The sequence below is a fragment of the Typopeltis vanoorti genome, chromosome 26 (assembly GCF_054136105.1).
Source record: "Typopeltis vanoorti isolate ZY-2024b chromosome 26, IOZ_Tvanoo_1.0, whole genome shotgun sequence".
In the NCBI taxonomy this organism is placed as follows: Eukaryota; Metazoa; Arthropoda; class Arachnida; order Uropygi; family Thelyphonidae; genus Typopeltis; species Typopeltis vanoorti.
In genome coordinates this window covers 6,108,010-6,123,996 of record NC_143574.1, presented here as the reverse complement: position 1 = coordinate 6,123,996, position 15,987 = coordinate 6,108,010, and the positions used below count along the sequence as shown (strand labels likewise).

General features: G+C 37.6%; 1 protein-coding gene across 1 annotated transcript in view; it reads left to right on the top strand.

The window, feature by feature from the left end:
* Nucleotides 1–15,987, top strand: part of LOC150092286 (acid-sensing ion channel 1B-like) — a 103,212-nt gene that overhangs the window by 49,979 nt on the left and 37,246 nt on the right. Inside the window, exon 7 of the mRNA XM_090414837.1 lies at nt 10,152–10,239. Within this exon, the coding sequence (XP_090270963.1) occupies nt 10,152–10,239 (88 nt within the window). The remainder of the gene's footprint in view (nt 1–10,151; nt 10,240–15,987) is intronic.

Sequence of the window (15,987 nt, the reverse complement as noted above, 5' to 3'; positions counted from 1 at the left end):
GCCAGTATTTGATCAGGATGAGAGAGGGAGGGAGGTGGAAATATAGTAGGGCATGTATATTTCTCTTGCAACTATTATATAAAATTAATTTAACATTTAATGCATTTAACATATAATATATTAAAAAAAAAACACTTTTTCTGCTTATCTACTAAACTATGTAACTTACAAAACCTCATAATCTGTCCTCAAAGGCAAACATTGCAGAAACCTGAAACTCTTATTACCTTGTGGATAGTCATATGCATTAGAGTTATTCATGATGCTTTACCAGTATTACACAACACTAAAACTATAAGTAATAAATGATATATGTATTTCATTGGATTTATTATTATTATTTTCCTGACCCCCATGGAATTGCAAGACCCATCGTGAGAGGTCAACACTAATGAACACAAAGTCTATCATACCACTCCTTGAAATCATCCACAATCTGCACGGTCCATTTTTAACCAACATCTTCACATGATGATTTCTTGTCATGATACAGGTGACAGTAAGTTTAGGAAACAGTTCATTTGTATTTTAGGGTGTTGGCTGTTTAGATGAGTTAAAAAAAAAAATTCTTTAATATCCATGTGGCATTAGTCTCTATATACAAATTGCCCAGTGGTGAATAACTAGGTTAAATAGCTAGCACCCAAAAATTCACTTTACAATGGAACTGGAAGCTGATGATTGTCTGCCCTTCCTGGATACACTAATCACACATCTTCTTGATGTTTCCTTATCATTCTCGGTTTATAGAAATCCCACACATACAGGGAGTTATTTACACAATCAATCACATCACCACCCATATCAACAATATGGTATTCTAAAAACACTAACCCACAGAGCTAGAGCAATTTGTTCTGATGATATTGCTCTCACTGCTGAACTACTCACTTATGTCACACTGTCTTGGCCAATGGCTATAATTCCCATAAGATAGATAAAAATACAAAATGCTCCCCAGAAATCCCCCCCCCATTGTCTACCACAGAACACTACAACAAAACTGTCACCATTCCATACACTAAAGGCACATCTGAAACGATATCTAGAGTGCTTAACAAACACCAACTACACACTGTATTTAAACTGTATGCAAAATTGGCAACTTTCATCTGTTCACCCAAGGACAGAATCTCTCCTTTATCACATCCAGGAGTCTATGAAGTGCCCTGTTCATGTCATCGAGCCTACTATGGACAGACAGGAAGAACTGTGGACTTCACCTTAGTGAACGTAAAAAAATATATCTGGCACTATCGCTATGGCAAGGTTAGGTCTAGCAGACCATGCTTTAGATACCCCTGCACATAGGATTGATTGGGGAAAAAAAAAGTGCTGCACAGAAGCTTTTACAAATCAGAGAGGTTGTTCTAGGAATCAACAGAAGCCTTGAAACATACCCCAAACCTCAATAAGTATGGCTGTATAAATTTGCCAAAGATTTGGGAGCCAGTCATCTTAAAACCAAATTAATACCTGCTTTCTCACTCTCTCTCTCTTTTTTTTTTTACATAGATGGCACCTAATTAGGACTTTGTGTTGCACATTACAATTGTTCAAACTAGTCCCATTGTTATACTGGATTGTGATTGTCTTACATACTGTGACACTGTTTTTTGTGCTCTTTTTGTGGGTGGGAGCAACATAAAAAAAACTACCACAATGCACAGCAACAACCTCTGCAAGCCTGCACAAGTCTTCGTATTCAATGTGTACAAGTTCCTTTTCTCAATCCTCTTCCCATACACACTACTAATGTAATATAGGTTGACCAACCAACCTTTTGTGTATGAGCCCAACATTTAAAAAAAAAAAAAAAAAAAAAAAAACATATTTATAAAGATACGTATCTGTGCATGTACGTATCAACAGTTAAATCAACACCTGGCTTGCCGTGGGTACTGCTATAAAACCACAAAACCACCACAACTATCTAATATCTTCCTCAGATAAGCTCAGTACAAGCTTCAAGGAAGACAGTAGAAATGCCACCTGAACAAACAGCAATAACAAAAACAATCATGGATATTTATAAAAAATGAACATTCTCAGTATTTTATATTGAACAGAAAATATAAAGTAAAATATACATGCATACATTATATATATATTTATCAAAAATGAATGCACTCAGTAATTTGCGTACAGAATTTTTATAGTGATAAAAATTTAATAATTTTTTTAACTGTGTGTGTGTGTGTATATATATATATATATATATATATATATATGGGGTGGGAGGCCACGTGGAAGGCCAAGGACTCGCTGGATAGATTATATCCAAAACCTTGGGTGGACACGTTTGGGAATCCCACCAGAACACCTGAGCTTGGTGGCAGAGGATTGTGACCATTGGAAGTTCCTCTTGCAGCTGTTGCCCCTCACAACCCAATTAGGAAAGGTGGGCCTTGAAGATGTATGTATTTATATATGGTGTATAATAGTAAACTATGATACTGATATTGAAAAGAACAAAACAAAAAAACATCCGACTTCCCTGGAGTCAAAGGCCTCATCATGGAAGGTGCATACTCTCTCATGCAAAAAAGATCATGCCTTAAACCCATTCATTTTCAACACTTTTTGCAGAATACACTTGACATTTGTAAAAGAATCAAATCAATACTAGTCACACATCTTTCAAATAGTTCATTAACCTTTTTTCTATAATTGATATATTCCCAGGGTGGATGGTAGCAGGGGTGGCCTCTTGTGGGAATGGGTGCTTGGGGGAAGGGGGATTTGAGAGGGAACAATGATAGGTATAGAAGCAGTGACATTTTTATGCTCTATACCAATGCCAGGAGTATCTGAAATAAAGGAGATGAATTGGTGGCGCTGATAGCATCAACCTGGCCAAAGATTATTAAAATCTCTGAGACGGGGTTGACGGAGGATGATATAATAACCGGAATTGAAGTGGTAGGGTACAGCATTTTTTGGCGCAGCATAGGAAAGGAAAACGTGGTGGTGGAGTACTGCTTATGATAAGTTATGACTTATGTCCTCTAAGAGTGGAGGCTTTGGAAGGCAGTGACAAATGATTTTGAAAGCATATGGTGTCAGGTAGAAGTGGCCAAGTCAGGGAGCACAGAGGGTGGGGACCAGGAGATGTTTAGGCAGTTAGCTTGGCAAGTGCAAGAAGAGTGATTGTTATGGGAAATTTTAACTACAGCAGTGCAAGCTGGGAAGAGGAAATTACAAGTAGTAAGAAGGGGATAGAAGTTCTGGAATTCTTGAGGGACAAATGTCTTCGGCAGCATGTAATAGAGGGAACAAGAGGTTCAAGAGTTTTGAATTTGGTCATAGCATCAGAAGAGCTGATAATAAGTGAGATGACATCTCTCCCATCAGTTGGAGAGCGTGACCATGTGGTTTTGACTTGGAAAATGAACTGACATGCAGGTATATCAAAGAAAAGGGAACATATGTGGAATCATAAGGCTGGTGATTATAATAGTCTTAGGTATCAACTAGGGGCACTTCTATGGAGGGCAGAATTGAAAGGCCGGGATATCATTAGTGCTTGGGAAATTGTGAAAGAATATTAGTTAGCAGCAATACTAAGCTGTATTCCATGGGTGAAGAAGCGAACACAATTTGGTGTAAAGTGGATGACAAATGATATCAAATAGGAACTGCAGTTGAAAAAGAGATTATGGAAGTATATAAGGAAAGGGGTGGAGGACAGATGCACCAAGAATATAAGACTCAGGCCAGGAGAGTGACCAGAATGGTGAGGAACACAAAACTGGAATATGAGAAGAGATTGGCACTAAGATCCAAAGAAAATCCTAAGGGATTTTTTTAGCTATGTGGTCAGAGGCGGAGAAACGATTGTGGAAGAATGACATTGCTGGATAAAAATGGGAATAGAGTGACTGATACAGAGGACATAGTAAAGTTGTTCAATGAGCACTTGATTGGAGTATTTCATCCTGGAGGAGGTTTTAATACTAGAGGTATAGGGCAGGTTCAGGGTTTAGAGGTGCAAGAGGAGAGTGCGTCCCAAATATTGAGTACTCTCTGGATATCAGTAAAGCTGTTGGATTGAATGGTATTTCACAACGAGAATGTGCAAAAGAACTGACAGCTCTGTTGACCTGGCTTTTCAATAAAAGTCTGATTGCGTGAAAGGTACCCAGGGAATGGAAGGAAAGTACGATAGTGCTGCTGCGTAAGGGCGGTAGCAGACTGGAAGTGTCTAATTATAGGCCAGTTTGTGTGTCATCAGTAGTTGTTAAGGTCTTGGAGAAAGTAGTGAGGGACCATATACAGCATTGGGCAGATGAGGATAATGTTATCTGTGAGAGTCAACATGGATTTGTTAAGGGGTGCTCTTGCTTTAATAATATGATTGCCTTTTATAATAAAGTGACAAGAACAGTTGATGAGGGAAAAGCATATACTGCCATTTTATTGGATTTTGCAAAGCCGTTTGACAGGGTGCCACATGATAAGCTGATATTTAAGTTGCAGCACATGGGCTTAAATGTTGGGTTAGTCAAATGGATTCTGGATTGGCTGACTGATAGGTATCATAGTTGTATATGGCAGGGCATATCAAGGAAGCAGAAGGTTACAAGTGGGGTTCCACAGGGCTTAGTACTGGGACATGTATAGTTCAACCTTTATATCACTGATATTGTCAATGGATTGCAAGGGGACATTCAATTGTTTGCAGATTATGTGAATCTAGGAAGGGATATCATGAATAGTGCAAATGTGGCAGCCCTGCAAGAGGATTTGAATAAACTAGAAAGATGGGCAAATGAATGGGACTTTTGGTTCAATGCAGCAAAATGTAAAATCTTGAGGTTTGGGATCCATCGATGGGTGGATGCATACTCGATTGGAGGAGGTAGGGGAGGCAAGAGATCTGGGGGTGATGATTGATAGAAAACTGAAAATCAGGGAGCATATTGCAAAGGTGGTGAGGGTAACTTAGAGGATTGCTGCAATACTGAGAAGGACGCTGACCTGCAGAGATAAGAGTTATCATTCCGTTGTATAAGACCCTGATCAGACCACACTTAAGACTATTGTTCTCAGATTTGGTCCCCAGGATTTGAAGGGGATAAATTGACTGTGGAAATGGTACAGAGGCAGATAACAAAGATGGTTTCAGGACTGTACAATATACGTTATGAGGATCGACTGAGGGAATGTGGACTGCAGAGTTTGGTGGATAGAAGGAGAGGTGATATGATCGAGACTCTTTTAAACTGTTGAGAGGCAGTTACAGGGTAGACATTGGAGAGTTCTTTCACTTGGTGAAATGGTGGGAAGGAGCGATAACAAGGGGCCATCCCTGGAAGTTACGAAAGGTGGCTGTGCACAAGAGGGTGAGGAGTGGTTTCTTCATGGAGGATGGTTGAACCTTGGAATGCATTGCCTGAGAGAGTAGTTGGAGCAGGAATGGTCAATGGGTCCAAGGAATAGTGTGATAAACTTTGTGTTTCCTAAAAATGACCTCCCACTATGAGTCTTTTGACTCCATGGAGGCCTGGATAATAATAATAGAAAGCCAACACACACATGCACAGTCATGCCAGCATCATCACTCAGCTCAACATTATGGGGATCATAGAAACACTAACTTACAGAGCTAGGGGCTGTTTATTCTAATAATGTAGTTCTTGCCACATAGCTTAATTACTTTCACTGCAGTTTTTTTTTTTTTTTTTCCTTAGCCATTAGTATAACTCCTATAAAATTGATATAATGTAACATATTCCTACCCTATCTCTCCCTTCACTAACACACAAGACCAAAGCACTGCTATTTCTATTCTATATATTCATTGTACATCTGAAAGACAGCTGAAATACTAAATAAATATAATCTTTACAATACTGTACCTTCCAACTAATAACTCTTAGTCACTCACCAGAGGCAGACCACCAGGGCACTTCGTACACACCAGGATGTGCCTCTGTCACATCCTGGTCTGTACGAAGTGCCCTGTGATTGTAACTTTGCTTACTATTTACATACAGAGAGATCTGTTAACATCTTTCAAGAACACAAGAAATGCATCATCTACTATTATTATGGTATGTCGAGACTGCAGAATGGCAGACCATGTTTTTGGACACTTTTTTCACACAGAAAAAGCATGATAATTATCTTGGTTTCCATCTCTGAATTTTTGTATCATATTCTTTTCCCTAGAGAGCACAGGAGATAAATGCTGAGCATAGTAGTCCAGATGTGATTAAACTGAAGCCTTAAAAAAAAAAAAGCAATAATAGCTTCCTTATTACAATACAGCAATAGCTTTCTCAAGATCTGTAGATCTTGATACTGTTTTTACCACTTTTGCAATGTAACCCTGGAAGAATTTCAACTCCTTTTCCCTCAATCACTTTGTAAAAAATCATAATTTATAATTATGATTCTTTTTACAATTGTTTTTGTAACTACGAATAATCAGCACTTGTGATGTGCCCGATATATATATCAAATACTTCGCATTTCATATGTTAAAATGAAATGTGAAGTATTTGAGATTGATGTACTTAATGGATATATGATAATTATAATCATTTCATCATCATCAAATTCCTGACATGTACCCTCAAGGGGTGTACAGGATATGATAGTATTACATGAAAAATTTACATCATTACTAACTTCCTATCTACAATTTTCCTCCAAATCAGTCTGTTACTTGTCAAGAGTCCAACATTATCAGATCTTATATTTCTATCATCTAAGGCACTTTGTACCGTATCAATCCACCTATATCTTGGTCTTTCTCTAGGTCTTTTTCCTGCCATTCTGGCAGAGAACACTTGTTTTGCTATTCTTTCCTTTTCCAGTCTGTTTAAGTGACCATACCACCTGAGATTAGCTCTGCTAACACATTCCTGGATGCTAACAATGTCAAGTTCTTTCCTAATATTCTTGTTTTTAATATGACGAAAAGTGGCCACTTTTCATCCAAATAACTAACACTCTTAAGTTTCAGGTCCTTTCTTCTTCATCAGCCATTTTCTCTTCAATGCTGGACAATGATCTCCCCTAAATTACTCCATTCTGCCCTATCTTCAGGCTCTTCTGTGCAATGATAATGCTCCTTGGTTAGATGAGATTGAATCCTGTGTGGGACAAGAACCTTCATCAGGACTTTTCACTTGAAAATGAGTTAGCCAGTCTCATGTGAAAGGATTTTTCCTCACCAAAAGTCAGGTTTTTCATCCCACAAAATAGGCTAATCAGCCAGAAGAACACATGCAATTTACAGACATCATATACTAGCCTCACCTTAGTTGTTTTGGCTGTAAATACAAAACAACCAATCTTCTGTGCAATTGATATTCCAGCCATTTCTTTAATCTCATCCTCATATGTCTCTTTAGTCTTCCTATAGATTTTGGAGGCATATTCAGATATGATCTTTGTTCATTTTGGAGTGTTACATCTTGCAATATAACCTCTCAATTTCTTCTTAGATCTTTTGATGACTATTACAGTGTCTATCATTTTAGTCTTTTTTTTTTCACTAATACAAGAACTGCATTTTCTATCTTAAATGTTAATACTTAGCAGTGATCTCTCAATTTTTCTCTGCTAGTACAGAACTTGTCAGTCACTTTTTTTTTCTGCTCAGAGTAAATGTTTCATTTCCATAATTGTCAAATATTTTTCTTTTAAGATAAGTAAATGCTCTGTTTAGTGTTTTGCAGTGTTTTTTCACCAAGGCTTCCCACCCATATGTAATTCTTCATACAACTACTTCCTCACAGCCTCCCTCTGTTAAAATCTTTCATCCTAAGTAAACAAGTTAATATATTGATGTCCTAGTTTCCATCAGTACTTAGTTTTTGTTAAGTATTTACATACATTAGTTTTGTTCTATATGTTTATATTTAGACCTTTCTTTTTTTGCTTTCTACATTCAATTCGTTGATAATTTAGTGAACAACTTCTGATGAATTTCCTAAAAGAACAGTGTAATTAGCATATCATGGTTATTTAGCTCTTTTCTATTTTCTATATTTCCTCTGTTTTTCCATTCCATCATTGTCATCCAGTAGCTTCCTTTAGCAAGAGGGTTGCAGCAGATGAGCAGCCCTTCTCCGTCTCTCTCTGTCTGTCGCTTCGGTCATTTTTAAACCAGTCCAATCCACGATGTCATTAAACCACTCTCTAGTTGGTCTTCCATGTCTTCTCTTCCCCTCAACTTTTCCATTCCAGATTTTGAAATATTTCTTCTAGGACTGCCATAGTGTAGGAGAAATGGTATTATACACCTTGTTTAATTGCCTTTTTTTATTGAAAATTTCATATTTCTTTCATATTTTATAGATGCAGTTGAATATACACTGGTGTCCAAAAGCTATGGAAGAAATACATTTTTACCTGTACGTGAAAAGATTTTCATGTACAATAGATACTGTAAAATGCGGACATAAATTTATTGCCAGCATACTAATAAATTATATTATACAAATAATGTTACAAATTTCCTAAGGACATAGTTATGTAATTAATATACAGTGCTTACAAAAAACTATGCAGAGAGACATTTTGGTAGGGAATATGTCCACCCTGAACTGGGATGTAGCTCTTACAATGTTTGTTTCCTGGAGGGGTAATTCTGAGCAGTAATGCTTTCTACTTATTGCATCCCAAATGTGTTCTGTCAGAATGAAATCTAAGGAGCGTGCTGGCCACTCGATTTGATTAATATCCTCAGTCTCCAGAAGTATCTCCACTGCTCATGTATGATGTAGTGGAATTGTCATCCATAAAAATGAATTATTCACTCACGGCATCACAGAACAATCGAACATGATGTTGAAGAACTTTGTTGCCATATCGTTCACCAAACATGATCTCTTTTTCCAGCAATTGTAGCACTTTGCTTCCATTAAGCATAATGCCTCCCCATACCATGACCCCAGCACTGTTATATCTGTCCCTTTCAAGAATATTCTCACAATGGTAAGCAGTACCACTTTGATGCCAGATCAAGTGTCATCTAGAATTGGAAGAAAGATTAAAATTACTCTGATCTGTAAAGAATATGTTAGGTCACTGGTGTTTTATCCAATGTTTATGGATACAATACCACTGAATACCAATACCACTTCAGACATAGGCCTACTTGTCACAGACATTTTGCCATAGTTTGTAGAGAGATCCATGTATCTGTGCTTGAATGGAGCCAACTTGCAAGCTGACCTGCCATGGTGCAGTGATTACATTTTGCTGTTATAACCAAAAATCTGTCTTCATGCTCTGTAGTAGAGTCAGAGTGACCTCTTAACAAATGACTGGAACACATCCCATTGGTTCGAAACTCTGCCCAGAGCTTGGATACTATGTGAGATTCCAAACTTTCTGGTAATATCAGTAATTCTGCAGTCTTCTAAAAGCTTTCCAATAATTCTTCCCCACATAAAATCATCTAAATCCTTGTTTTTCAACCTGTGGTCTGTGAATTGGCACCGGTCCGCGAAAATTTCCTGGCTGTTCGCCAAAAAATTTCTTTGTCTCTCAGAAACAACGCTCCAGCCACGTATATCAAATTTTCTAACCTCTAAGCAGCAGATGTCACAGCAGCTAAAAATTGTAATTTTATAACATTGGATTTAATAAATACTGTCTACATTGGTTTATGTTTCTGTCTTAGCCGTCAGCCAGTCCGCAAAATATTTCTCCTATTTTCCCTGGTCCGCAGGTGTAAAAAGGTTGAAGAACGCTGATCTAGATGATTTCTTTGAGACATTACAAGACATCCAAATTTGCAACTTTATTCCTTCACAAAAAGAGCTTCCTTCAAACACAATTCTCTTAGCTCCGCCTGTAGCCTTTTACCTTGTGAGTGCTACCACGTGACACCTTTGTGGGCAATTCGAAATTTGAATGTGTACCCACTTTCTACTCAAAGTCATCAGTTATACAAATTGTTTATGGATACACAAAGCTATTTCACCACAAGCTATTTCATCTGAATATGTGGTTTAATCTTCAGAAATAGTGTTTGTTCTTAGGTTTTGGACACCTGTGTGTGAGACAAAATTCCAATTTGTAAATTACCTTTCTTTATTTCCATGTGCAATTGATTACCTATGCAATATATTAATCTAATGAATTAATTTTATATACTTATAAAAGCTTATTTTCGTGTATTTTGACAGGCTGCATGATGAAATGTAAGCCACCATGTACTGAATATGATTATGATGTGTCAACATCATATTCTCGACTCTCACTTTCTGACAACAGGTAGGTACTTGCTGTAAATAATCTTCTTTTTTTTTTCTTTTTTTTTACTAATTCTTAAATATGATTCTTTATATATTTATGTAGTTACTGAGAAATAATTACCTGACACAGCATGTGATGGAATATACTAGGTGAGAGTGCTAGATCTAGTAATTGCATCTGAGAATTTGTCTGTAACCAGTATGACTGTGTTGTTACCAATTGGTGAGAGTGATCTTATGGTCTTGACCTGGGAGGTAGCAACACAGTCATATTCAGTTAAGGAATTTTCAGTTAAGAAGGGGGGGTGGAGGTATGTGGAATTACAGAGCTAATGGGTATGACAAGTTTTGGAGATTGTTTGGATCAATGCCCTAGCATGTGAAACTGCATAGGCCGAATGTTGATAGTGGCAAAGGAGTTTTTGAGAGAATAATGGCAGACTGCATACATGGTCAGGAAAGTAAATCAAGTGAGAGTTAAAGGGATGAATATCATCATTAAGCTGAAGCTACAAAGAAGAAAAAATTGTGGAGGGAATTCAATGGTAACCAGCAGGCACATAAGCAGTACAAAGCACAAGATAGATGGCTAACCAGTGTAGTTAGAAAGGCAAAAGCAGAATATTAAAGGAAATTATCAGTAGAACAGGCAAAAGTAATCCCAAACATTTCTTTCGATATGTTGCAAGTAAATGGAAGAATGTTTTTGGAATGATTTTAATGAATGCTGATTGTAGGGAGGTAACCGAGTCAGTCAAAATAGTAGAATTACTAAGTGAACACTTTGCAAGAATATATCATCCAATTGGAGACACTTCAGCAACGAGAGAAGCAAAGCTTTATATCAGAACTGAGGTAAATGAAATGCAGCTGCAAAGCATATTACTGAACCTTGATGTGAACACAGCTATGGGATTAGATAGTATACCTGCTTGAGTTTTACATGAAGGTGCTAGGGGGGATTGTCAGTGCCTTTAACTACATTATTCAATCTAAGTCTCAGCTCTGGAATAGTCACAAGGGGTGGAAAGAGAGGAAAATAGTTTCATTGCATAAAGGAGGCTCCAAAAAAAGACTGATGTAGCAAATTACTGACTGAGGAGTAGTTTTATCATGGTACTGGAGAAGTTGGTCAAGAGCAAACTATAGGAATGGATAGACAGAAATGGGATACTGTATTGGGGGGGGCAGCATGGTTTTGTGAAGGATAGGTCATGCTGCAGTAACTTGTTCATGTTTCATAATACAGTGACAGCTGAGTTGGATAAAGGAAATGGGTTTACAATGGTAAATCTGCTGTAAGCAGGGATGTTTGAGATTGCCAGTGGAAATACTAGTGACGGTGGCCGGTGATAGATGGCGTTGATGTAGCTGCAGTCAGTTGGTGGATTGTGAGTGGTGGAGACAGAGCTGTAGAGTAGATGCCCTCCCTCGATGAGTCTTTGGACTCTCTGGAGGTGACAATTAATAATAATAATGATACTGTTGGACTTTGCAGCAGGTTACCACATGGAATTCTAATCAGTAAACTGCACGTGGGGATGCTGAGATGGATGGGATGGTTGATGGAGAGAGATCGGAGAGTAGTTGGTTCAGGAGTAGAGTCCAGAAAATGGCCTGTAACTAGTGGTATGCCACAGGGTTCTGTTCTAGGACTGCTACTGTTTAATTTGTACATTAATGATATAGGAAAGGATCAGATGTTGTCAAAATTTTGCAGGATGATTTGGATAGATTGGTAGACTGGGCAAAGCAGAACAAATGTCAGTATAATGTGGCAAAGTGGAAGGTTGTGCATTTTGGGGTGAAAAGCTTACCAGCTGTATACCACATTGATGGAACTATACTCTGGAAAATTGACACAAGTCAGAGATTTGGGATTGTTAGTTTGATAAGGAGTTAAAGGTTAAATGAAGTTAAAGGTCGCCCGGTTAAACAAGGCCCCCGTTGTTTTCGCCAGGGACCCAGGGCGAACAGCGAAAAGTCAGCTACTGGAACAAATCTGAAAACAAACCCCAACTCAACATCACCAGAGTTAAGGATCTGTACTATCAACGTAAAAAGCCTGAATGGCAAAGAAATGGAGCTAGGTGAGGAATTAGATAAGTACCAGATCGACATAATAGGGGTGACTGAAACAAAAAAAGACAAAAACTGGTGAGATCTTTCTGAGCAATAAATACAAAATGTTATATTCAGGCAATGACAATCAAGGAAAAGGAGTAGCTATAGTATTCAACACAAAATACGAGGCTAATCTTCTTGAATGGCAGTCAGTCTCAAGTAGAGTAATGTGGGCAAATATGAGAATGGAGAACTGGACAATGAGACTTATTTGTGCCTATGGTCCCACAGAAGGTTCTACTAAGGTAGAAGTGGAGGAATTTTTTGAGGCTTTAGAAAAAGCAACTGACACAATGAAAAAGGAAAAGTTGGTCCTTGTTGGGGATCTAAATAGCAGAGTAGGAAATGATTGTGAGACATACAAAAATATTTTGGGAAAATTTGGAGAAAAGAACAAAGCTAATAATAATGGCAAATATCTGTTGGATTTCTGCTCAGGACATGGACTGGTTATTACTAACACCATGTTCCAACATAAAAATGTGCACAAATTCACATGGAGAGAAGAGGCTAGGAATAAGAAAAGTCTCATTGACTATGTTATTGTTGATAGTGATGTTTTCTCCCTGGTGCAGGACACCAGAGTGTACAGAGGATTTGAAATTGGAAGTGATCACTATTTAGTCTTGAGCAGAATAAAATTGAATTTCATATTGAAAAGAATAACATGTAAGAAAGTTTTAAAGCGAATAAAAGTTGAGCAGCTCTCAGATGTTAACTGTAGACTAAAATACAGAAAGATTATTGAAAAGAAAATGAAAGAGTTTGAGAACAGGAATCAAACCTTGGGAATTCAGTGGCAAACTCTGAAGAAAACATTGATTGGTTCTGCCAGAGAGGCATGTGGTGAGGTTGTCTGCAAGGATAAAAAAATCAGAACTCCCTGGTGGACACAGGAAGTTAAAGAGGCAGTGAAGGAAAAGAAGAAAGCATATCAAAAGTTCCTGGCAAATAAGTCAGCTTTTACTCTTACAGAATACAGAGACAAATGTAAGAAAGCTAAACACTGTGTAAAACTAGCTAAACAAAAGTCATGGGAGGACTTTGGCAAGAATATAGAAAATAAATATCAAGAAGGTGGCAAAATATTCTGGAGGTTGTTGAAGATGCTTAGGAATGGAGGAAAGAGTGCTGTAAAAGGAGTTAGAGATGATAAAGGTGACATGAAAACAGGAGAAAAAGATATCCTTGAATTATGGAGTAATTACTTTGAAAAACTGCTAAATGAAACAAGCAGTGATGACAGCACAGTGGTAAAAAAACACTGACCAGGCATGCAGTCAGGAATACATATCCATACTTGAAGTAGAAAAAGCCATCAAAGGCTTGAAATGTGGAAAGACAGCAGGAGTAGATGATATTCGACCAGAAATGCTGAAGTATGGTGGTATAAAAGTCTTACAGTGGCTGCACTGCATAGTTCAGAAAGCCTGGACAGAGGGACGAATTCCCGATGATGGGAGTAGAGCTCTCATAGTACCCATATATAAAAAGGGAAATAAAACTGCATGTGAGAATTACAGAGGTATTTCCCTACTGAGTGTTCCTGGCAAGATCTATGTAAGTATACTTGAGAAATGGTTGAGAAGAATTGTGGAAGAACAAGCTGGATTCAGGCCAAATAGAGGCTGTCAGGATCAGATCTTCACTTTACGACAAATAGTCGAGAAAGCATGGGAATATAACAAAGATCCGTATTTAAGTTTTGTCGATTTGGAAAAGGCATATGACAAGGTGCCAAGAGAGATGCTATTCAATACGCTGCAGTTATATGGTGTCAATGGGGCATTATATCAAGCAATACTTAGTCTTTATTTGAGTTGTAAGTCAGCAGTTAGAATTGAAGGAAGTACATGAAGATGGTTTAATGTTAAATCTGGTGTGAGACAAGGATGTACATTATCCCCTCTGTTATTCATTATCTATATTGATCACATTATGAAGGAAAGTAGTATTAAACATGATATGAAAATTGGAGATGTTAATGTCAGCTCTTTGCTTTATGCGGATGATGTTATACTTCTAAATAAATCCGCTACAAGTCTGCAAGATTCTCTGACTAAATTGAATAACTGTTGTAATAGATATGGTATGAAGGTCAGCAATAAAAAGACAATGAAAATAGGCAGAATCATTTAAAATGTCAACTGTGTTGTGAATGGAGAACCTGTGGAACAAGTAAAACATTTCAGCTACTTAGGCACGATTTTTACTGAAGATGGTAAATTAAATATAGAAGTAGACAACAGAATCATCAAAGCTGGTATGGTGGGAAGTCAGTTGAATAAATTCATATGGAATAAGAGAGAAATTAGTCAGAACACTAAATTAGCTGTATACAAGGCAGTGTTCAAACCAGTTTTAACTTATGGATCTGAGAGCTGGGTCAGAAGTAAAACACTTGACCAAAGACTAGAGACTGCAGATATGAGAGTCCCGAGAAAGATTAGAGGCGTGAACAGATGGCATCAATGGCAATATCATATTAAAAATGAGGATATTAGGAAAGAACTTGGCATTGTCAGCATCCACGAATGTGTTAGCAGAGCTAATCTCAGGTGGTATGGTCACTTAAATAGAATGGGAGAGAAAAGATTAGCAAAACAAGTGTTCTCTGCCAGGTTGGCAGGAAAACGACCCAGAGGAAGACCAAGATATAGGTGGATTGATATGGTACAAAGTGCCTTAGACGATAGAAATATAAGATCTGATAATGTTGGAGTCTTGACAAGTAACAGACTGATTTGGAGGAAAATTGTAGATAGGAAGTTAGTAATGATGTAATTTTTTCATGTAGTACTATCATATCCTGTACTCCCCTTGAGGGCACATGGCAGGAATTTGATGATGATGATGGTTAAATGATTCATAGCAAAAGTGGCTAAAGCAGCTCATCGATTACTTGGTTACTGAAGAATACTTTGAAGAACAGAGACTAACAGGTTATTGTTTCTCTTCATCGAACCTTGATAAGACCTCATATTGACTCCTGCATGTAGATCTAGCACCTGGGATACTTGGTTATGAGGAAGAGGTGGAGAGAATCCAGTGGTGAGTGACCAAGATGGTAGCAAGTCTATGGAATGAACTTTATGAGAACAGGTTGAAGGTTTTTTAGGTTACAGAAATAAGGGGGTGTTATGGTTGATATTTACAAATTCTTCTTCTTCCTTCTTCCGTCATCTATGTGAATGACATTGATGTGGTTGAATGAACTCTTTCCACTTCTGTCTGTTCCTGGGCTTTGGGAAATCCGAATGATTTGGTTTTTGGGTCCTCTTTTATTTTGTCTATCCATCTAATTCTGGATCTTTTACCTTCCATCTTTGTTTGCAGGGCTTTAGTTGGTAAACTTTCTATGTCCATTCTGGTAGAATGGCCAAACTGTCCCAGTCTTCTTTCTTGGATTTTGTCTATTTTTGGTATTTCTTGTTTTAGTAATTTCCTTATGTCTTTGTTTCTTAGTCTATCCAGCAGAGATACTCCAAGTAATCTTCTTAGCCAACCCATTGCAGTAGAATAATTTTTTTTCTTCAGCTTTTTTGAGATTCCAGCATTCACTTCCATAGAGTGAATTGTTTGATGTCACTTGACTTCTATATTTTATCTAGTCATCCATAAGTTTGGGATGCTTGACTAATTC